The 24,437-nt window shown below is 50.5% G+C and overlaps 1 protein-coding gene and 1 pseudogene across 1 annotated transcript in view; one reads left to right on the forward strand and one right to left on the reverse strand.

Annotated features, from left to right (window-relative positions):
• Window positions 1-4,780: 4,780 nt before the first annotated feature.
• LOC100479922 lies at window positions 4,781-6,572 on the forward strand (annotated as a pseudogene).
• Window positions 6,573-13,417: 6,845 nt separating this feature from the next.
• Window positions 13,418-24,437, reverse strand: part of C8H1orf21 (chromosome 8 C1orf21 homolog) — a 151,007-nt gene continuing 139,987 nt past the window's right edge. The window contains exon 5 of the mRNA XM_002920847.4: window positions 13,418-22,816. Within this exon, the coding sequence (XP_002920893.1) occupies window positions 22,778-22,816 (39 nt within the window). The 3' untranslated portion in view covers window positions 13,418-22,777. The remainder of the gene's footprint in view (window positions 22,817-24,437) is intronic.

Below are 24,437 nucleotides of genomic sequence, written 5' to 3' on the forward strand. Positions count from 1 at the left end.
TCATTCTCCTTTGTAAACGTCATCCTTTCTGCCTTTGAAATCTCCTGCCCTTGTTTTATTTTTACTAAAAAAATTTTTTAAAAAATGTAAACCCTACACCCAATGTGGTGCTCAAACTCACGACCCTGAGATCTAGAGTTGCATGCTCCACCAGCTGAGCCAGCCAGGCACCCCCACCTGCCCTTTTCTTTTTATGTTCCTTGGCTGATTAACTCCTATTCATCCTTCAAAGCCCTGCCCTGCCTCTCCCTCATTTATTCATTCATTCTTTTAGCAAGAATTTATTAAACCAAGTTTTGCGCCAGGAGATGGGACTATGGCAAGGAACGTGACATGCACTCATTCAACAGATGTCTCTCTCTTTTTTTTTTTTTTTAAGATTTTATTTATTTATTTGACAGAGAGAGACAGCCAGCGAGAGAGGGAACACAAGCAGGGGGAGTGGGAGAGGAAGAAGCAGGCTCCCAGCGGAGGAGCCTGATGTGGGGCTCGATCCCAGATCGCCGGGATCACGCCCTGAGCCAAAGGCAGACGCTTAATGGCTGCGCCACCCAGGCGCCCCTCAACAGAGGTCTCTTGAATGTGCCTGTCACAGCACGCAGGTATCCAGTGGTGAGTGCGCAAGACAAGGTCTCGCCCCTCTGTCCTTGAGGAACTTATATACTATTGGGAGATAACAGATAGAACTAATTTAGGATTGGGATGTGTACTATTTTATCGCCATCCTCCTCAATAGCTCTTCCTTACCTGTTTCCTACTAGACTGTGAGGAACTTGGGGAGAGACCGTGTCCTTCAATTCCTCTCTCCACCTGTAGGGGGCCCAAGTGTGCCTCGATGCTGGGTCTGAGCACAGCAGTGCTTCCTTATTTATGGAGGATGCTGCCCAGTTAGGCGAGGATAGCTGCTGTGGGAGGAGGGACGGTGCCTCCCCACGGCCGGGTGGCCTCCACTCCAACAGTGGGTGGAAAGAGGAATTTAATGAGGTTTTAAAGAAGACAATAAAGAAGGTTCAAAGGCATGGCCTCTGGACTCAGCAGTTTATGAGCAGTAAACCCAGTCCCAAAACAGCTGTTTAATCTCTGAAGAGAAGCCGAGTTTAATCCCCAGTGAAAGCTGTTGGTCCACGGGCAAGGCTGTGACCGTCACCACCATCTAAGGAGGCTGTCGTGGCTTCTCGCCAGCTTCGAAGGTGGGAGGTCGGGGGACCACACAGGTGGGCCCAGGGCAGTGCAAATGCAGGAGGCCCTAAGAGGTGAGTTCCTGGGTGCTGAGAGGGGGCTGGAGACGGTAGTGCCCCTGAAGGGACAGAGGGACTGTGGAGTTCATCTGGAACAACCCCCCTATTTCAGTGAGAAGCCTGAGACCCAGAGACATGAGGCAGCCTGACCAACGTCAAGTCAACCGGTAGGCTGTGGCAAAGCTAGGAGTTAGCAGGGGCAGCCCCTTCAGGTGAGACATGGGAACCTGGGCTGGTTCCTTTTCAAGGAAGTGTTCAAGATTAGTATCGGGCTTGCTTTCTTTCTTTCTTTCTTTCTTTCTTTCTTTCTTTCTTTCTTCTTTTTTTTCTTCTTTCTTTCTTTCTTTCTTTTTTTCTTTCTTTCTTTCTTTCTTTTTCTTTCTTCTTTTTTCTTTTTCTTTCTTTCTTTCTTTCTTTCTTCTTTCTTTCTTTCTTCTTTCTTTCTTCTTTCTTCTTTCTTTCATTCAAGATTTCATCCATTTATTTGAGAGAGAGAGAGAGAGAACACAAGCAGTGGGAGGAAGTGAGTAGGAGGGAGAAAGAGGAGGAAAGAATCTCAAGCGGACTCTGTGCTGAGTGTAGTGCCTGATGCAGGATCGACCCCACAACACTGAGATCATGACCTGAGCCAAAACCAAGAGTCAGACATTCAACCAACTGAGCCACCCAGATGCCCCGGCCCTCTTTTTTTTTTTTTCCCCCTTTCCCTCCTTCCAAAGATGAAGGGACACCTGTGTGCCCCAGGCACTGGCATCAGGCGGAGCATAGGGATGCCCAGGTGTGGCTGCCATCCTGGCCAGTCAAGAGGCACCATGAGCCCTAAATGCACGGCGGTCACGGTCACCCAGCTCATCCTGGGGGCATCAGGGACCGTGTTCTGGAGGAGAGGATGCTTGTTCTGAGTGTTGACGGACAAGATGGAGACAGGTTTCAAGAAGCTTTAAGCCAGAAAAGGAAATGATGGGAATTTTGTTTCGCATAAACGACTCTGGTGCTGACGTGAAGGGTGGATTGAAGGGGGCAGAGACTGGCAGGGGAGACCTGAGAGAAGGAAGAGCTTATGTGGGCCTCGACTTGTACACAGAGGCAGGCAGGAAAGAGCCAAGAAATATTTAAAAGGTAACACCAGCAAACCTGTTGGTTGGTGAGGTGGGGATGGGAAGCGGACCCAGGGGCGAGGCTGAGCGCTCAAGGTCACCTTGTCCATCGGTTGTCGGTCGGCTCTTCCCCCGAGCTCCAGGCTGCTGGCTGGATGTCTCTCTGTGGACAAGCGCTGTCCTCTCAATCCCCAAGTCGTCTTGATTCTCTACAAAAATGTCTCCACCTTACATTTTCAGGTTTCAGTTGGTGGTTCCCTACTTTCCCTGTCTTCAAGCTCCAGTTTCAGCCTTTGTGGCTGGGGCCATCCTGGTCCTTACCTTGGCCAAGCATATGACTTCCCTCAGAGCAACTGCAGCTCGCCTGACTTTCTCCGAAGCTGAATTTAAAAGGTGCATCTAGTCACTTCCCTGGGACTGGTTGTTTCTCACCCCGAGCAGTTGAATAATTTAAAATTGGGTGAAGTTCAACAAACATTTACCCAAAAAGTCATGATTTGCTAAGACCCCAGAATCCAGCGAGAGAAGGTCAGTTTCTGTCCTCCAGGAGATGCCCAGAATGTAAGGGGAACCTTCTCTGTTTCTGAACGGCAGGCCCCTCAATTCCGGGTTTGCTCCATCTTGCTCTGGTGAACAGAATGGGGGGAAATAAATTCATTCAGAAAACAAAATTAACAAACAACAAAACTTTCTTAATTATTTGTTCTCATGGGTCAAAGGTCAGCACAATCTAGGATCTGACAATAAGTCTGTTGTAGAAAAAACATTTTCAAATTTGACTTTTGGTTTTGTTGTAGGTATTCGATAAGTATTTGCAGGATGAATGCGTGTCTAGGCTAAGAAAGCATTCATTGCAATAGGTCCTATAAGACCTGACTGAAAGCGAGGGCTGGGAGACACCCCTTGGCGTCCTTGGCACCTCTCACTGGGCCCTGCACTCACAGAAACTCAGGGCATGCTGGGTGGGTGAAGGATCAATTATTATGATTGGATTCTCTATTTATAAAAATCCCCGGTATTACTTTGTCCTGGAAAGTAGCTGAGTATTGAAAGCAGTTTGTACTTGTATGTCTATACTCTACATGTGTCCAGGACCACACTCTCTATTTTTGTAGCTTTATATTAAGTCTTCAAATTGGGTAGTGTTAGTTAAAAAACAATTTTGTTCTTTTTCCAAATTGTTTTTCCTATTCCAGATCCCTTGCATTTCTATATAAATTTTATAATCAGGTTGTAAATTTCTAGACAAAAGCCTATCAGGATTTTGATTGAGATTACTTACCCCTAGGAATGCCTTTCGATAAATTAGAGGGATACGATTCCTAATTGCCGCTGATTTTTGAAACAAGCTTTGGCGTTTCAGTAAACTGGCTGATTTTCACTTGGCTGAGTGCTTAGAATCCCATGCTTCTCACCTTCTCTCTGATCCTAGGACGCAATGAAATGAAGCATCACTCTGGTGATAGAAACACCCAAGGCTCCAGGGACCACCATTTTGTCCTGAGAGGAAAACCAGCTTCCTCCTTCAGGTGAGCTCCGTGTCTGCGATGGTGAGGTAAACCGTCCCAACTCAGGCCCAAGAGAAGCTGTTTCAGGCATTTCCAAACAGCCAACCTTCCCTTGTTTGTCCAGAGCAAAGTTCATGTGGGTTTGGAAAAGCCGTCTTACTCATAGCCCAAGAGCACCACAGGCCCCAGGAAGAGAGTATTCTGGGGAGGGGTTGAGGAGAGGCCCAGAAAAAGCTGGGGCAGAGGCACAGTCTTCTGGAAGCATTGCCACCATTGGCAAGGGAGGTCGTCCAGATGGAGTATACAGCGCCGGGGCCATGCTGGCCACACAGCCAGCTCCCCTGGGGAGTGGTACCCTCAGAAAGCTGCATTTCAGCAGCAGGATTGTTGCCTGTTCTTTATACTGTGGATTGTTAGCAGGTTCTAAATAGACCATTCATTTTTCTTTTTAGCACAGAGGGGTCTCACAACTCCAACTACCACCACTGGCTTGAATGTTTCAAGTCAAAACATTCCCCAAACCACAGCCCTTGGGTGAGATGCAGGGCTGGCCAAGACTTTGGAGGAAAAACAAGCCCCCACCAGCCTGAAAACCGCTGGATACACAGGAGGCTGGGTCACCTTGCTCACCAAAGCCTGAGCATTTTTACCAGTTAATCTGATACAGCCGCCTTTCCTACCAATGCCTGCCTCCACTTCCCCTCTGTCCCAGGAAATAAGACCATTCCCAGGGCAGAGGGCCTCGGGGAGCAGGGTGCAGGGCACAGAGTAGGACAGCCTAGGGCACCTGGAGGACCAGGGCCCCTCCCTTGTTAACTGGGGGGGGGGGGGAAGGAGGCTTTTGTAATGTTCCTAGCACTGCATTCGAATTAGGAAGCAACAGAGCAGTGCCAGGCCTCCGCTCAGACCCCACTGGGTCCACCGAGCAACTCACAGAATGGGACGGGCGGTGGTGACTGCAGGGAAGCCAGCCCCCGTCAACCCTGGGAAAGCCAGGGTCTCAGAAGTTTCAGCTCCTGGGGCCCCCAGCTGCAGCCCAGCCCATGCGAAGGAGATCTGGGAGGTCCAAGTGGACCCTCGCAGCCAGCAATGCTATAGGCAGGTGTTGTTTTCTGGGAAAGGGTGGCTTCATCACGTGCTTGGAAATCTAGGTCTCAGACACCAAGAAAGTGTTCGTGGGCAAGATCTTGGCTACATCGCTGCTACTCAAGCTGTATCAGAAGAAGGAGAAAGCGCCCATGGAGATGTGCATTCATCGCAGCCTCGCCCACCAACACACCATGGGCTTCCGTGGCATTTTCAAGTAGAAGGACTTGGTGTCGGAGCCCTGCTGCTGGAGATCTTAGGGGAGGAAAGCACTGACCGAGCCTGAGGCCACTACTGCCTCCTTGGATGCCAGCACCTGCACTAAAACGGGGCTCATCACGGGGACCTCAAGCTGGGCTCTTACTCGGTGAGGATCTGGAGGCCAAACTAGGGGATTCCGATGGGCAACCAAAGTCAAGTATGACAAGGAGAGGAGGAAGCCCCTGGGCAGGACCCCTAATAACATAGCTCCGGAGCTGCTGAGCAAGAGGGCACGGTTTGGAAGTGGACATGTAGTCCCTTGGGCGAGTCACATATACCTTGTCAGTGGGCAAAGCACCTTTTGAGATGTCTTGCCTCAAAGACACCTGGGAAGAATGAAGACAGTGCTCCAAGCACATCAACCCCATGGCCACCTTCCGAGTTCACAAGATGCTTTGGGCAGATCCCACTGCCCGTCGGACCACTCACAAGCTGCTCAATGACAAGTTCTTTACTTCCGGCCACATCCCTGCCCTTGTCCCTGCCCCTGCCTCACCATTCCACTGAGGTTTTTAGTCATTCCCAGCAGTTTGGACCCCAGCAGCCAGAAGCCTCTCACCATCCTCAGCCCAGCCCCTGGGAGGAGGAATCAGTGGTCTAGGAGACCAGTGAGGTGGTAGACTGTCCTCTGGGGACATGCTGCGGCAGCTACACAATATTCATGCCTCCAAGCCCTCAGAGCAGGGACTGGTGAGGCAAGACGAGACTGAGGATCCTGCCTGTATCCCCATCTTCTGGGGCAGCAAGTCAGGGGGACTATTTGGACAAAGACAGCCTGGGGCATCAGCTCTGTGACAACAGTGTGGGGTGTGTTTCAATTACGTGACTGTTTCTTTGCAATGACAATGACAGCCTGAAGAACATACAGCATGGTGACATAGAGTCCTACCTCGCCCTGGGCGCCCATCCCAACTCCTCGATGAAGATCACCCGCTTTCAGGGCTTTCAAAACCATGTGAGCGAACACCTGCTGGAGGCAGATGCTAAGATCATGCCGCAGAATCTAGCCCGGCTACCCCACCTGCTAACCTGGTTTTTGCACCTGCTAGTCCGTCATCTTGCTCCTCAGACTGGCTGTGGGCACATCAGCTTCTAGGACCATGCCAGACTCATCCTGTGCCCACTCATGGCAGCCATGACCAACCTCGATGAGAAGTGGGACTTTCTTAGGTACCACCTGAACCCCCTGGAAGAGCACCCCTGCCTCCAAGGGCTGGCCAGCCCGTTCCATTGCACCTGCATGATGGTGGACAAGCTTTGCAGCTCATACTCAGCCACCCTTGGCCTCAGGGCCTCCTCACAGGCTTCCTTCCCCTCTGGACTAGTGCCCCCCTCACCCCCACTGGCAGCTTGGGCCTATATGGGTTAGCTCTCACTGTACTTTTTTTGGTTATATGCCCCCTGGTCACTAGGGATCAGGAGAAAGCTATATCATCCTTGCAGGTGGGGCTGCTACGGACATGGCTCTTTTGAATATATTGGTGTGTGGATTGTATGGCCTCTTCCCCTTGCCTCTCAACCCCATCATATGAATTGTATAGAATATTGCTACTGAATCTGGACTGTTTTTTCCCTGACACATTAAACACCCGTGAATCTTTAAAAAGTATGGGGAGTATGGATTGGCTACTAGTTGTCATGTGCTCTTAGGGGCTGCAGGTCTCAGCTAATAAGCAGCAAGAACGAAGCACGCCTGAGGTGCAGGGCAGGGCAGGGGAGGCTCTTGGGGTGGATGGGATGCCCACCTTCACTGCTCCTTGGTCCAATAAGACATGTAGCAAATATAAGCAAATTCAGTGACAGCCCATTACCAAGTCTTCTGCAGAGCTCCTTTGACAAAAGGCAGTGCTCTGCTGAGAGCTGTGTTGGTCCCGCGCTGATAGGGCTTGGAGGATGCTACAGTGACTCTACCACGGGGACCAACCTCTCGGGAGTGGCCTGAGGGGAAGAGGGAGAAACTTGTGAGAACTTTTTGGAAGACCACTGTCTCCAGGTCATCTAGCTGAGGAGTCAAAGAGCTCAAAAAGCAAGCCAAAAGCTTGGAAAGGCAGAGTGAGAAGGAAGGGGAGGAAGGAACGCAAGGAGCCGCCAAGTGGTAAGTTCTGTGCGGGGCCCCATTCACCAGCCTCACCACAGTGTTTGTCCACTCTTGAGGGGCGGTGGTCCAGGAGGGACAAAGGGCAGACGGGAAGGCTCAGGGATCCTGGAGGGAAGCTGGAGAAGGTAGCTCAGTGGTGGCCCAAGCAACGAATGCCACCAAACCAAGAGGACGACCGCACACGTACCCAAGGCACACATGAGAGCAGCATTATGGCCGAGCGGTTGCCGGCCAGGCCTCTGGGTCAGGGGCGCCGATCCTGCCTCTCCCGCTTACTGCTGAGTGACCTTGAGCAAGTTAGTCACTCTGAGACTCAGCTTCCCCAACTGTAACATGTTATTTCACAGGGGTTATTGGGAGGATTTCCTGAGAAACATTTAGTCCCTGCTCCATAAATGGCAGTGATAGTTACGAAGATAGCACACTGGGGATCCAGGCAACAGCTTTCCTGTCACGGTCGCCTGGGATGATACAGACTCTGCCGGTGCTGGCAGACTCGGTTCCCACCAGGAAACCCATGAGACTTGAGAGTGGGAGCTCTGCACTGACCACAGCCAAGTTTTAACGCGTGAAGAGGATTCAGTTTGCGCTGGGGGCTTCCTACTTATCCCAATGACCCTATCTACTTACTTACATTTCAGAAGATCCTCAAGCTTTTTCCTTCCAATTGAATGTGCTTGGGGCGGGGAGATGTTTGAGGCCAAGGCCACCTCTCTGGCCCCAGGACAGGAGCCAGAGGGGAGCCTGGGGCACCAGAATCCCACTGCCTGAGCAGAAGCCCAAATACCAGACGATTATAACAAGGATAAAAGAGGATTTAGGGTGACTTGATTTAAAGCTTCCCTTTCTCCTTTTTTGGGCACAGGCCTGGGAGAAGGGGTGGGACTGAAAACAGACAGAGCCTTGTTAGGGACCTGAATTCTCACATGCAGAATGACAGGGCTTTGGAAAGGGGTTTCACCTTCATGTGCCCCCCCACTATGCGTCCTCTAACCTGATCTTTATTTTATTTTTTATTTTCTTATTTTAAAAAAAGATCTAATTTATTTATTTGAGAGAGAGAGAGAGAAAGCGAGAGACAGAGCACGAGCGGAGGGGCAGGGGCCGAGGGAGAAGCAGGCTCCCCGCTGAGCAGGGAGCATGACTTGGGACTCGATCCCAGGACCCTGGGATCATGAACTAAGCCGAGGGCAGATGCCTCACAGCTGAGCCACCCAGGTGCCCTAACCTGATCTTTAAATGTAAAACTCCATTCGTATTGCAGCGTGACCATGGGAGACTCATCTCCTGGGGCCCCAGCCTGGGTTTGTACCTGATGACAAATGTGCTGGGGAACCTTCAGCGGACACCAAAACTGTGGGGCAACGGGCCAGCATTCCTCTCGGCAGCGGGGTGAGGGCAGATGGGCCTTTCCGACCCCTTTTCCCTGGCTCTTCTCTGTGTTGCGGTACTCAAGGCTCTCTGTCCCCAGTAGGACAGCCAAGCTTGAGAAGCCAGCGTCAGGTCAGGGACCAAGTGTCGAGCATCCCAATGACCAGACCTGCGTGAACCATTGGAGTGAGCGTTTGCAATTCCAGCCATGAGCCTGGCTGCTCCATGTGGGGAGATGCATATGTCTTGGGTCACAGCCCAGCTGGCGGTTTCCAAATTCACCAGGAATTCTGCCACCGCAGCCCCCAGTTATAACCATAACAACCCCCGCCCTGCCCCACCGAAGGCACTGGGCGTGTAAGTCCTGCTTTCCTGTTTATTCAGCTCAGGGGCTCTGCAGAGAGGACGGGCGGCCGTTGCCCTCCATCCCTGGAAACCGGGGGCCCCTCCTTCACTCACACAAAGGCTTTCCCGGGGTCAGGGATCTGCCTTCCCTGAGGTTTGTCCGTTTAGGGGGAAGGGGCTCTTTCTGAACGTAGTGCTGCAGCCTGAACACGCCTCCCGCAGAAGGGGCATCCTGAAGGCTGAGGGCAACTGGCTGAGGAGCGGGGGAGCCGGGGCTGGCGAGGCCGCTGCCCGAGGTGCGCATGAAGGCGAGCTTCCCGCCCGGGAGGGCCGAGCTGCCAACGGAGGCAGCAGGTCTCCCATCGGGGTGTCCTCACGAAATTCTCTCTCTTTGGAATGATGGAGCAAAATCGTGCCTGGGAACCAGCTGGAGCCTGGAGGCCTCTTCCTAGCCTGAGCTCCGCGTCTTCCAGGAGGGGACTCATTCTCTTGTCCTGTAACCAGGAGAGGGACGTCCCTCTGTGTGTCACCGGGGAGTCCCTGCTCATTCCCCCCTTTCCCCGCTCGTTCTCCCCATCGGCGGGGACGGCAGACTTGTTCCTTTTTCTGAGCGCTCGCAGCCCCGTGGAGTGTGTGTGTAAGACCTTCACCTTAGCGCCCGTGAACTCCTGAGGGGCCGGGTTTATTTTGTGCAGCTGTGTTCGCTGGTGCCCAGGTTTGTGGCATGCCGTGTAGACGCATGGTTCTGAAATCCTCCCCGTGCCTCACAGTGGCCTGGGGAGATGTTTGGAAATGCCTGGCCCCACTCCCAGAGATCCTGAGCTGACAGCCTGAGGGCTGGATGGCACTGGGCTGGGAAGCTCCCCAGGGAATTCCAACGAGCCGTCATTGCTGAGAGGCCTCCAAGAACTAGTCTCGGAATGAGCCAATCAGGCAGCTTTGCCCCGGTGGCATTTTCTCATTTATGTATGTATGTATGTATGTATGTATGTATTTATTTTTTTTGGGGGGGTGGATTCTCAATGCCCGTGGACATCATGAAACCTAGGGCATTTGAAGGTGCCCACCAGAGAATGTGTGTAGGCTGGGCCAGAGGGTTTGGAAGGTTGCTGGCATCATTTCTGGGGCAGGGAGAAATTAAGTTAGACATGTCCATCCCAGACACCGGGCCTTCATAGCCTGGAGTCAGACACCAGCAAAGGGAAGCAAACCGCCCAGGGCATCTGGACCCGTGGCATGACTCAGGTACCCTACTGGTGGGGGCACAGTGTCTCTGGGTCCTTCACCCCTTCTCATCACACATTTGCTCTGTGCATGTATGGACAGTGTGCTTCCTGCGTGTGGGAAATGGACTTTTGGAAATCCAGCGGGCTCTTCCTTTTCGTGGTTTTTATTCACTGTTTTTTTTTTTTTTAAAGATTTTATTTATTTATTTGACAGAGATAAAGACAGCCAGCAAGAGGCGAACACAAGCAGGGGGAGTGGGAGAGGAAGAAGCAGGCTCATAGCGGAGAAGTCTGATGTGGGGCTCGATCCCAGAACGCTAGGATCACGCCCTGAGCCGAAGGCAGACGCTTAATGACTGAGCCACCCAGGTGCCCCCTTTTTTTTTAAGATTTTATTTATTGGGGCGCCTGAGTGGCTCAGTCAGTTAAGTGTCTGCCTTCGGCTCAGGTCGTGATGCCAGCAGTGTGGGATCGAGCCCCACGTCAGGCTCCCTGTTAGGCAGAGAGTCTGCTTCTCCCTCTCCCTCTGCCCCCCGACTCGTGCTCTCTCAAACAAATAAAATTTAAAACAAAAAGATTTTATTTATTTATTTACTTGAGAGAGAAGGAGAGAGCAAGCAGGAGCAGGGGGAGTGGCAGAGCAGAGGGAGAAACAGACTCCTGGCTGAGCAGGGAGCCTGACGAGGGACTCGATCCCAGGACCCTGGGATCACGACCTGAGCTGAAGGCAGATAGATGCTTAACCGACTGAGCCATCCAGGCATACCTTAGATCAACTGTGTTACTTTTTATTTATGCATCCTCTTTTCGATGGCCATTTAACACTGTCTAATTCTTTTCCGTTAGAAATAATGCTACAACTTGATGCAGAATGTCTGTTCCGGCACACGTGTCCTTGTGCACAGGTGTTCCACTCTCTCCCGGAAGGCCCCCTCCATGACCATTGCAGCTTTCAGCCCCCCTGTCTGCCCACGCTGGGCTCTGCTATGGGTCACCCGTCCTCAGCACTGGCGATCTGGCTCTCAGTGTTTGCACGTGGCCTGGTTGCCTGCATTTGGTGACCTAGCCTGACACCAGAACTCTCCATGGCTCAAGTTTCAGGGCTTCTCCCTAACCCCTGCCACCATCTGGCCCCTCCTGCAAGGGACTGTTCTTTTTGGCAGGAAAGATTGGTGTGTCTTGGAGCCATAAGGTGGGGTCTCATGCAATTTTAACTGGACCGCAAAGGAAGTTGAGTTTCTGGTGATGAGGAGAAATGGAGAGTTTTCCTGATGAAGGGACAGCAGGAACCGGAGTAGGGAACTAAACGTGGCGGAGCAGTGCGGCGGTGAGGACGGGGTGCAGAGCAGGCTGCTGGGTGGAGGAACAGGTAGCTGTATGTGCAACACAAAGTGAATGGAGGAGGTTAAGGCCTGATGCTGCTTCCCGACGACTTTGCTCGAGCGTCTGGCCGGATGTGGTTGATGGGGATTGTCAGTGGCAGGGCAATGGTGGCCGGGGGACCCCCAGGGAGAAGCACCTGTCCCTCATAGCCATCCCATGGGCCCAGCTGAGCTTTGGGGTTGCTCACTCCTAAGACCTGTGGTCTGCAACCTCATTTTCCTCCAACCCATTCAGAGTTGAGGCTCCGCGAAGCAGGGCGCTCTTCTCCCTCCGGGGTTCACAGGCTGCTTCTTGGCCCTCCTGCCTCCAAGCGAGGCAACTTGGGCAGCTGCGGGCAGGCTTCCGCCCAGCAGTGACCGGGGACCTGGAAGCTGATGTCACCGCCATGGGCTTGGGGAGCGGACACCAAAGGGCAGTCTAGCATCCTCTCAGCTCAACTCCTTTGACCTGAGGTTCAAGGACACTCCCAAAGCCCCAGTCTGGGGTACAGGAGACCAGCATGTGTGTGCGTGTGGGCGAGGTGGGGTGGGGTGGGGTTGGGTGAGGGAGCTCTTCAAGCCTGGCTGGCCTTGTGATTTTAAGCGAGCTTCTGCTGGGAGAAACAGGCTTATTGTTTTTGAAAGAATTGACTCTGGGCAGAAGCTTGGGCTTTTTGCCTTGTTTGATAGCCCGTAAAACTCAGCTGCAAATCTGAACTTCGATCTACTGTTTGCAGGAAAAAACCTGGAGACAGTTATCAACTCCTTCCCCTTGGGGGGCCGTCTGCCTCCCCTGTCCACCCTGGATGCCCAACTCTCGTGTCCACACCATTAGGAAATCGTGAGGAAAATGTTCCCAAGGGCAAGGGCGGAGGGCAGAAGGCTGGCTGGGCTGGCTGATGGACCCGCATTTGTCAGACGTGAACAGGCTGAGGGGCAGGGAAGAGGGAGCCAAGGGAGAGTGCTTTGACTTCACGCTTTGAGGCTCTGTGTGTGTGTGTGTGTGTGTGTGTGTATTTCTCTTTGGTAGGTTCTGGAAGGCCAGAGCAGTGGGAGAATCAATTATTTTGAGCCTCCAATAGGTGCCAGGTACTCACTGTGCTGGAGACGGGCAGGAGAGAGACTGCAAGGCTCCTGCCTCACTTTTCATGTTGCTTCTCCTGCATTTGACTTTGAAGACGGGCATTCCTTAAGTCCTCACATCCCTGCCCCCGTCTGGGAGACCCCAGTGCCTGGCGTACACGGGTTACGAATAAACGTCACTGCGTGAGTGACTGATGTCATGAAGTCAGAGGTTGTTTATTGAGCATTTACTATGGGGTCTCCTCATAGTCAACCTATGAAAAAAAGTGGTGTTTTTTTACAGATAGGGCAGGTACACACTAGGCTCAGGAAGGTTAAGTGACTTGTCCCGGGTCTTGCAGCTGGGACTGTGCGTGTATGTGTGTGTATTGGGAGGGTGGGTGGAGATGTACAAGAGATTTAAAAGGCTCAGGGCATCATTTTTATTATTGCTTATTCTTGCAACTTTATCAAATCTGTGAATTTGTGCATTTGTATAGCGATGGGATTGAGTGGGCTGCCCCTGGAAACTGGGGGCAATGGAAACAAAGTTGGAGGTTTTCCACGTGGATGCCTGATGCAGTACATTCTCTCTAAAAACAGAACTTAAATGAATGGCTAGGAGAAGCCCTCTGTACTGGGAATAGGGAAGAAGAGAGACGAGCGGAGGGACCAGAGGGACAAGATCTTCTGTGACACAGAAACGGCCCCCTCTCCAAGACCCAGGAAAGAAGAAAGGCACAAAAAAAGAACAAAGCCAGATCAACTGTTAAAAATTATTTAATAGAAAGTCCAATGTCAAAATGTAACAATAAACAAAAATACACATGTATAAATATGTATATATAATTAGACCTGTACACTTTCTCAGACCCTTTTCAAAATGGAACAGAATCATCATTACATCTCGGTGGTCAAATCAACAATAATAGTCAAGCGACGTGGGCCCACTGGTGGCGTGGGGAGTGTACTGTTGAAGCAGTTGGAGGGTTCAAAGAATTCCAATCATGCGAGAGCCGGGAAGATTGCCAACCGTCCTCTTCTGGAGACCCAGAGAGGGAAGATGAGCAATCCCGTGGCTCTGGACATTGTACCTGATCTTTTCTTAGCACCTGTAGCCACCACTGTCCAGGGATAGCTTTCCTGTTGGGCAGGTTTTTCATTATTGAAATGTAGGTTGTTGGAAGAGTTGGTTTGCCCTGTCTCCCAGATGAGAAGCTCCTGGGATTTTTATCTTAAGACCTTCTTATTCTGCAGGCCAAGTGCCAGCACAGTGGTTTTGGGATGGATGCCATGAAGGTGTGCCAGTTTGCTCTTAAAACAGTAGTGTCCAAAGTGAGTGTGCACATACCAGGGGGTACTCGAGGTCCCCCCTGCGGTGTTCAGAGAGAAGATACCAGAACCTCTGTTTATAATATTTTGTATCTTATTCTTTTAAAATGGCTACGTTGTGTACTTTTTATAATGTGTCTAATACAGTAGTACAGAAGTACGTGACTATAGGCGTTAAATAAATTAGTAAACATACAGAGGGGTGCATCTCACAGAGTTTTTGCTGAGAGGCATGTGCGGTAGAAATAAACGGGCACCCACTGCTTTATAGAATTCACGTGCATGCAGAGTGCTGGGGAGGCTGCCCTGCTGGGCTCCCATGCCCACCCGAGAAGCCTGGCAGGTGCTCAGAAGAGCATTGCCCCAAGATACCCTTCAGACCCAACTGAGAGCGGATGCCTCCTAATCCCGCCACCGTATCTCACTTGAATGGAAGGCCTTCTTCCTAAGTAAAACACAACACACGCAGCAAATACACGGCCACGGACAACTAGCAAGGAGGCATTTTGATCCTTTCCTGGCGACAGTGAGGGAACGGGACCAGAGCAGACAATGGGGAGACGGTGCCCTAAGGGAAGTCCAGCTCTATTCCGTGACCACCCTCCTGCCGCCACCAAGGGGACCCCGCAGGACCTTAATTTGAAGGTAGGTGTGTGTGAGGCCAAATGCTCTGTCAATTTCCAGCATCACGACTGCTGCAGGCCAAATTCTAATAGAAAGGACTAGGCCTATGGGATATTCGAGTGGGAACCACAAGACAGAAGTAGAATTTCGTCAGCAAGGAGCCGGAGGAGTGTCTGGGAAAAGGGTGGGTGTTTGCACTCAAATCTTTCCAGGGGTTTGGAAGGCTGGCGTTGCTGTTGAATATGCCAGGCTGCACCCAGAAGGCCCGGTGTGGGGGTCTTGCAAAAGAGGTCAGCCCCAAGGAATATTCAGGGCCCTTTGGGATCCCTGGAGACTTAACGACTCAACTAAGAAAAGTGCCTTCAGTGCCTAATTCCTCCAACCTCTCAGGGAAACCATGTCACTTGTTTGAGCCTTTTCTTAAGTTTCTAGAAACCATGCTGCCTCACAGCTAGTATTTTGATTCATCGAATTCTTTTTCTTCTCTTTATAAAATTTCTAATTATTTGTGGGGGTGGGGGGAGGGAAGAACCCAATGCTCTGAACCCTGAATAGGTTCTCTGGAAAACCTAAAAGGCACTGTGAGGTGTCTCCGCAAAGAGACTGCTTCCCCCCAAGCCTCCCTGCCTCACGACCGGAGGGCGCAGAGCTGAGCTCGGTGGCCCCCTGTTCCCACGAGGTCCATGCCGGCTGCCTAAGCTGGCAGGTATTTTCCGTGCGCATACAATCCATTTGTGCTTTTTTAAAAAAAAAATTTTTTTTTTTTTACTAGTCCCTTTTTTGGGCAGGATTCAGGCGTGCACTCGGGACCCAGTGGAGGCTTGGCCACAGGGCGTGACTGAACCTGGGGAAGGGCCGTCCAAGGGCAGCCGCCTCTGGGTAGGATGAAGGAAGGTGTCACACGAGGCCAGCGAGCCATCGGCTGTTTCCCGGGAAGTCATCTTAGGGCACCCCCTCCTCACGGGGTCTAGGCCAGCCTCGTACCACGAGGTATTTTAGCCTCGGTGGCTCTATGGACAGCTCAGGACGACCAGGCGCTGTCCCCTGTGCGTCTCTAAGCAAGAGCTAGCCCGGGTTAAAGCCCCCGAACTGAAACAGTGTTCGGCAGGAGGATGCGGTGCTGGGGTGGGGGGCAGAGGACACATGGGGACAAACCATCTCAGCAAGCTACCGTGTGCTCCCACGGCAGCAGGGCAGACCCGGGCCCTGATGCTGACCACACTTACCTCTCGGGGTGACCTCAGCAGTGACCTCTGCTTCCGAGGGCAGAGCACGGTCTACGGCTTTCTCTATCCCTCCCCTCCCCCATCCACAGTGAAGCCCCCGGGGGAGCCCCCCGGGACCACCCAGCTGACTGATTGCCCTCACCCCCCCTCCTCTCCTCCTCAACTCCCAGCTTTAGCTGCTCTGCTGCCTCCCGGCCCCAACAGCCTGCACTGTCCCTCCTTTGGGCTGAGTCCCATGCTGTCCTCTCAGCCCCAAAGGCCCTTTGTAACGCTCTCCCTCAGTCCTCTGACACACTTGAGCTCGGATGTCGGCTCTTTCTGGAAGCCCCCTGATTCTCCAAGCTGGGCAGTTGCCACTTTGAGATGTTCCCACAGCACCCAGTACAGACCCTTGCGGTTTCCACACTGTCTTCCTGACTGATGCTAGGCTCCTTGAGGCCAGGAGCTGTGTTTGGCTTAACCGGTGTTAAGGGCGATTATACGGTGCTCTATACAGAATCTGCTGCATGAAGGAGTCCTCAACCCTGGAGAAGGCAATGCTGAAGATGCTCCATCTGGGACAACCTAGATGAAGGGGCCCCAGATCCACACACTGGGGTCAGAACATCGCAGTGGAACGGCTGGGCTGCCAGTCAAGGCCACGCTGGAGGAGCGGGCGAGCGTGTGAGGAACCGTGGTTGTATATGGCGGCCCCTGACAACATATCCTGAGGGATGTGCCCTTTACGCACCAGGGGCTGGGCCAGGATGCCAGCCCCAGTGTCTAGGCTAGAGGCCCTGGTGAGGCAAACTTGCCGGGGGCAGGGCATCCTGGTCCAGAGGGGACACAAGGTCAGGTGGCCAACAGATCTCTGTCCTCACTCAGTCTAACTCGAAGTTTCGCAAGAGGGATCACTAGCTTTTCCTGTTTTGGCATTATCACAGTTACACTAATACTTTCCTAGATGCTATCTTAGAGATTACAAAAAGCAAAGTACAGCTCTTCCTTGGACCATTTCAATGATAAAGTAGCTGTATTTTCTTTCTCCAAGTACCTGTGTGTGGGTCTGTGTGTGTGCTAAGAAAATAGACCCGAATTTAGAGTCCTAATAAGGCAGCTGCCTGGTTCTGTTCCAGGAAAAGAAGATATGAATTTTTAAAAAATAAATTTGCATCTTGTTTTGAATGGAAAAGTTGGCTTGAAATCTATTGCGAAGCTTCCCTTCCCTCGCTCACTTGATGGTCAAGAAAGAACAGTCCCTGAAGGTCTGGACTGAAATGCCAAAAAACCTGGGGCTGTTTGATCCCCTCTGGGTCTAGGCCAAATGGCCCCTAAAGTTCTAGAACTATTTGCAACCCTAGAGACCCTACGGCAGTTCTGGCTGAGTTTACGGTGTTCTTTTTACAGCTTTTAAGTCTTAACTCAATCGTGTTCAAAGCCTTGGGCTAAAAATAACTCCCGGAAAGGGAAAAAGGGAGAATTCTGGGTAGAGGGGGAAGACGGGATTAGAATGCGGCCTTTGGTTTAGGAACAAATCGTGCTGATTTAAAGCCATTTCTCTGGCTTACAAGAGGTAGGAGCCATTTCCCACATTATCTTCAAGGAATTTGACAGCTGCCAGGTTTGAAAGAGGCAAGATCTTGGGGATAGTTTTCATAGAAAACTGAACATAACAGCACCCCCTCTACACAAGGAAATTTTTTTTGATTCTTCTTTCAAGCCAAGTGAGGGCAGGGGTGGGTCCCCTCTAGGCAGCACCTTTAACAGTTGCCATGGAGACATGAGCCATCTATTTTAGAGGACGTGCCTTGAGAAGCAAGGAAAGGAACTCTGGGGAGTTTTTGGGCTCTTCTGACCTTGGACATGCTATTTAAATGACTGTCCAAGTCACGACACGACTGTCCAAAACATTTAGGTCTCGAAAGAGATTCACATTTAGCTGCAGTGCTTAAACTGGCCTGGAAAATACAGACCCGGTTCAAACATCAAAAAGAGACATCCAGCCCTGGCCCACAAGAAAGGATTTCAAGTCAATGGTCCAGGCCTTGCGTCTACCTTGGGTGATCGGGTTCTCCCACGCTTCTCTGCAAGATTAAGGCTTCTCACCTTAAAACGATGCAGCCTGGGATGAAATGAGCCTTGGGAGCCGAGAAAGAAATCACAGCATTCAAGGGCCTGTTCTGGCTGCATCTCGAATTTCACTGTAGAAGTAACAGATGCTGAAAGGAGTCCAGGAAGCGAGACGTGTGCCTAAACCCCCAAAGCCTTTTCCTCCCGGGCACTACAGTTCTGCTAGCCAGCGGCCTCTTGAGGTTTGTCCTAGCTCATCAGATATGGGCAGGCCAAGCAAAACATTCCCCATGGCAGACCCAGCTGGTGATGAGCCAAAGAGGGATTCTGGAAGAGAGAAGCCCCCAAAGGGCTCTTTTCACAGTGTTGCAAAGGGCATAGGAAGAGTAACAAAATTCGGAAAATACTTGAATGGCATCTTTCCTTCTTTCCACGTGGGCACTGATATTGGATAGATGCATTCTGTATTAGCAGGATACGCTACTTGGGACATGAGGGTCACAAATTCACTTCGCGGGATTATGGGGAGGATGACACAAGACAATTACGAAATGCCTAGCCCAGCATCTGGCACAGGGTGAGCATAACTAATACATGTTAGTTCCTTTTCCTCTTTCCCCAAGATCAGGTTAGACCCAGATAAGGTACAGGAGTCTCCTGAAGGGCATGGGAGAGCTAGTGAGTCTTAAGGTCGGTCACGTAAGTAAATACATTCACCCAGCATCCTCGGTTTCTGCTGTCGGTTTTTGACCCTTTTCCAGAGACACGCGAAAAGGTGACCAAAGGACATCCCCCACCGCCCCTTGGAAAAACATGTCCATTCATCGGCAAAAGGCTATTCTTAGAAGTCATTCACAAAATTCCAGAGGTTTATTGCAAGGACATCTGCAGTGGGAAAGCCGACTGCCTCACCCAGCTGCACGCAGGCGCGTGGGGGTGCAGTGGTCCGCACGCGACATCCAGAGCCAATGTCCCTGCCTCCGGCCACCTTTTCACCATGCCCCCAAAACACATTCCCTCTTCCCGACCAGGTCTTCTTGTTCTACTGGGGTTTTGCACAACTTCACAAAAAGCTTAATGTCTGAGAGGTACCAAGAAATAAAGCTCTGAAAATGCCTCCCAGGGGCAAAAGCACAGAAGGCAGATTTTCTGTCAAATGATCCCGTGCAATCTAATAGCTTTTTTTTTTTTTTTTTAAATTTGGGAGTTGGGAGGAGGGGGAGGCTGCCTTGGACACCAATCGTTTTGCTTTTCACAAAGAACATATCAGAATCCTGGAGCCCAAGGATTCAGAGCTAGTATCTTTCTGGCTGAAGACATAGATCATTTCTCTTCCTAGGAAACCAACGTATTTAACAGGGTTTCCTTCCTAAGTCCGGTAAGGGATGGAGCGCTCCTTTCAAATTCTTACCTAATGTCAAAGCAGAATTCGTCACCAACATGCTGGCCTGCGTCACAGGCTACTGAAGTAAAGTTCATGAGAGGTACAGTCTCTGTTTTTAGCAGGCTTTTGGGAGAGTCTGGCCCTTAGAGAAAAAAGCCTCGATGAGGTTGGGAGGAGAGCAGTTAGAACTCAAAGCAGGATGGCATCCAGTGGGATGGAAACGCGGGCGCCATCGTCCTGGGGGCTGTCCGGTGGCAGGCGTGGGGGGGTCATCCCGGGAGGACTCTGGGGGCGCCCCTGACAGGGAGCGCCTCCCCTTGCCTTGCCTGCCAGCTCATCTCTCATTCGAGTCAGAGAAGCCCAGTCTCGGAGCAGGGGCCGTGCAGAGGGGGAGAGCCCAGGATCCCCGCGGGCCCGTGGGTGGCCCCCGCTGCTGAGGGCTGACCTAGTTTCCTCGTCCCTGCACTTCATTCGTTCTTTGTCCCTAAATAGACCATAACACCGCGCTCGGCTTCAGCCTGGGGGCCGGGAGGCACGGCTGAGGTAAAGGCCTCTTTTGAGGTCCTGTGCCGGGAACCGACACGTACTCCGTTATGACAGAAAGTACTCCACGGCCCTGAATCTCTGCCAACCAAAAGAAAGCGCATATACTGCTGAACTGGGACAACTCCACAACGCAGAGCACAGAAAGCTCAGAGCGATCCAGCTGTAAATCTTCTGGACACTCGGCCCCACCCCCTGGCCGCCAGGCAGCTGGATTTTGAACTGCACCCAAGTGCGGCCATGCTATCAACTCTTGCCGCTGAATGCTTCTCGGTCCATTTTTCATCCTTCCTTTCTCTACCTCCTTCCATCAGGCCACTCTCCTCCCCCTCTCCATCTCCCTGAGTCCTCAGCCAGCAGAAGCACTAGTTTCTGGATGATTCTTTTCATGGTATCTGAGACAATCTACTTCATGTTCAGATACACGGTGGGGGGGGGGGAGGCAAAATATTTTTGCATTAGACCCTTTGCAGAAGGCATAAAAAAAATAAAGTACAAACACAAATCACTTGACAATTTTATGATTAAAGCCAAAGATGGAAAAAACCAGACAGTTTTGAGTGTTGCTAACATAATCAAGCGTCTCATGCCAACCCACTCAACCATCCCATTTCTCAGATCTATTTCTAGATACACCAAATTTGTCTGCAGATGAAATAACACCTGCACATCAAAGAGTTAAACTTGGGAGACAAGAACTCCAGGTGAAAAGCCCCTGGGTTCACAGGAACCAGTTTCTAGTTTTATGAAACACTCAAAACTCAAATTCCCAAGAAACACTTGGTTCTGGGTACATGTGTATCGTGTCAAAATGCTAAACATGACTAGAAAAAATGATATGAGCATGTATCATCTTTGGGTAGAAGGTGGCCGTTTTCTGGGAAGACACTCTCTGAGACGCCAGGTAGCGCAGCCCCGTGGAAAATGCTTAGTGTCTGCGTCCCTCTTGCTCGAGAAGAATCAGAAAATCGCATTAACAGTGAACAAAGTCCTACGTGGACAAGTTTCAGGTGGGGCTCAGCAGTTCATTTACAGTTGAGGAAAACTATTTTAGTCACTCGGCCAAAAACCATACAAAGGGAGGGAACGTAAACCCCTAGGCGACTTGACTCTGCATTTTTCTGCTTGAAGCAGGATAAAAAAGCCTTAAATTTTGGCTGCATCTCTATTTATGTAACAACCACAGCTGCTCCCCGAAATAGCTGCTGCTGGCTGAAAGCATTAAGGGCTTTTGTTGCTAACATGTGAGTCCGTTTTCTGTAGCACTTGACTGAGTTTCCTTCCCCTCACTTCTGCGCCCTGGGGTCTAACAGCAGATAAGGAATCTCCCCATTAGCCCATCCACGGGGCCATCTGCGTCACGGATGGATTTTAAAGTCAAGGCTCATCTCAGCGAGAGCAAACTCAGCTTCTTGTTCTGGTCTGTGGCAGGCGATCTCTCGGCTACCCAGGACGAGTAACAACTACCCACCTTTGGAGGGCGGCAGTGTGGCTGATCCTGAGCCCCTCACGTTCAAACCCCACAGGAGAGCAACATACGGTGCTCCCGCCGTGTTTCTGTGGCACGACCCCCCACCTGGCCCGCTGGCACAGCATTCAGCAGGCTGCGCTGCCCTGAAAGTAACAAAGACAACCCTCGTCAAAGCTATCAAACGTGTTAAAAAAATACAAAAGTTATTTTCTCCTTTTGATTGCTATTTACTTGTGACAACATTTGTTAAAAATATTACTTCTATCTTTGAGAAGAGATCATTCTCTTCATATAATATGGAAAAATAAACTCTACCAAACCCACAGTTCACACTCCCCAACACGGCCCTAGGGCTTTGGCTTCTGCATTTCCAAATATCGTCACCAGTGTCGACGTACTAGGTTGCACTGTCCTAGCCAGTGCCGCGAGTGAGAGAAGGAAGTGGCAAGGCTCATGGAACATTTGGAAGGGAGCGAGTGAGGAAGTAGGATGGCTTATCTGCTAACAAAAGGAAAGGAAACAGGGTGGCCTTCCTAAAACGTTGAGGGGGCGTCCCCTCATCTCCTCTGACCACTGGCAGCCCTGCTAACGCGTGACAGAGGACTGATGGGAGGGTAGGGAGCCATGACGCTCAATTACTGGTGTCATTGCAAAGGAGGGCTCATCTTCTGCACCCAGGATCACTGTAAGACACTGAACTGGATGAATGGGAGAAGACAAGGATACATAAAAACAGTAAAATGTTTATTTTCTTAGAAAAAAAAGTGGGGAAGAGGGATTCAAAATGATTGTGATCACACTTCCATCTGCATCTGAGCAAAGCCAATGTTGCAAACTTAATCCTTGATGAAGATACCTAGTCAATGAAACCACCCGGTGCTCGCTCCTACGTCACTCCGGGAGTCACGTCCCAACATGCTTTTAATGGAAAATGGCTTCTCTACTTCTTCTTAGCAAAGAAACAAGGCTTGCCATAGCAACCATCCCATCTCCAAAGCGCAACATTGCCAGTGAGAAGCAAGGCTCTGGACCGCTCGGGAGAGACAGAGAGGGAGGAGAGAGGGAAGGAGACGCTTGTCTTAGAAGCAGAACAGTTCTACAACAGAAGGTTGATATCTGAGTTCACCACTACCTCATCTTATAGAAAATAGTTGGAGAGCATCTGTAAAACCAACAGTATCTTTAAGATGAAATTGCAGAATTTTGCTGCATACCTGGACACAAGAGAAGTGAGAAGTTGCAACAAGTTTTAACTAGCAGCAACAAAGAAAGTTCGATAACAGTTTTTTTTTGTGTGTGTGTGTGTTTGTTTTTAGCAATATTCCTTTGCAAGTTCATTAAGAAACACTGTAATTTAATGGGGCATACGATATGGAACGATCTTCTTTTGCTATAGTGCTGTTTCGCTGAAGAGAACCGACCTTTGCAAAGATTTCAACTGGGGTGTAACCTATTTACACAGTAGTAGCTCCTGGTTTCAGTGGTAGAATGGGTGCTATGTGATATCCTCTTCTTCGGAACAGTAATCTCGACCCTTGAAGGGAAAAGAGAAGGACAGCACGTGAGTGAGAAATTCAAAGCAGAACGCGAGAGACAGTGACTCACCCGCAATTTTCTCTCAATGTCTGTCTCCTTGGAAGAGAACCCAGGCTTTATCAGTGACTGCGGGGCACCAGGGAGAGAAGTCGCAAATATGCATTGGCTGGGTTATCAATGGTATATGCCTCAGGGCATGGAAGTGTTACCAAGCCCCAAATAAGCCCTTACCTTATATTGGTAACAACTTATATTAGGCACAAACAAGACTCAGTCTTTCACCAAGAAATTACCAAACGGACATTCCATTCAGGAGACCAAGTTCTCAAGACTCTTGCTCTAAACAACGAACAAGTCACTTTCGGTTGGGGTCAGGGCTGTTCATCATCCATGATTCTTATCGCCATGCCTGGAATTCATAATTTTACACAAGGGGACGGTATAATCCAGGGATGTCTTAGTTTGAATCCACTCTCAATGAAACAGCGGTTAAAAAAAAAACAAACCCAAAGATTCACTGAAATCTGTATAACAAATCTGGGACTATGTTTGGGACTATGCTTGGTACGTGTAGGATGTGCAAGAAAGGCAAAAACGCTTTTTTGATTCATTCGCTACCCAAACAGGTCACGTGAAGGCTTAAGGACTAAACACAATTGTTACTTTTGAACATGTTTCATCCTCTCTCCAGGAGGTCATACACTCTATGAGGGCGTGGTTAGGACTGGGATTAAAGCGTCGCATCTGACCCAGCCCAGCAGTCTTGGTCAAAGCGTTCAGCTTCTTGGTCTGTAATCCCCTGAGATAGGACAGGAATAAAAGTACCCGCTCACCCTGCATCACCGGGTCAGAGACAAGGGCTTTGCAAAAGGTCAGGTATTAATACTATTTGTACCCTTCAACCTGTCTCTTTGTACACACACTACATGTTTAAATTTTGGGGGTGAATATTCCTTTAAGAACAGAATTCTCTACATAACTGGAACTTACTCCTAAAAGTAAATATAAAGAAAACAACAATTTTTCATGAAACTAGTTCTCAAATGTATTACAGGTGTCTTTGTCATGATATCTGTATACAGAATATATTTCACGTTCTCCTAATAGTTGAATGTCACCATAATGAAGGGCTGTACTCTCTGGCCAGGCAGTCATCCTGGCTCTGTGACTTACTAACTCTGGCATCTTCGTCTGTACCTCAGTTTCCCCATCTGTAGTGATGGAAACAATCATACCTACTTCACATGGTTGCTGAAGATTAAACAGCAGTCGTAAGGTGATGGGATAGTGCCCAACACGGCATTTTGTACACGTTGAATGTGTGTATGCAGATGCGTCTGATAAAAAAATGCCACCACCCAGTGAAGTCTCTGTGGCCTGTGAAGCACGAGAGGTGGCCAGCTGCCACACTACATGGCCCCAGCCTGCTTGTTCTCTTCGGACGTGGTTCACTAACGAGCGGGTTTTGGTTTCCCACCCCTGCTACCAGAGCATCTGAGCCCCGTGTCACCTCTACGCTTACTTTACTTGCGGCATGAAACATCTCCTGGGCAAAGAAACTGGGCAAGCAGTTTCCCTGAGAAGAGAGGCAGGCACCCAGCCGTCATCCCCCATCCACA

This window comes from Ailuropoda melanoleuca, chromosome 8 (genome assembly GCF_002007445.2).
Source record: "Ailuropoda melanoleuca isolate Jingjing chromosome 8, ASM200744v2, whole genome shotgun sequence".
Classification (NCBI taxonomy): Eukaryota; Metazoa; Chordata; class Mammalia; order Carnivora; family Ursidae; genus Ailuropoda; species Ailuropoda melanoleuca.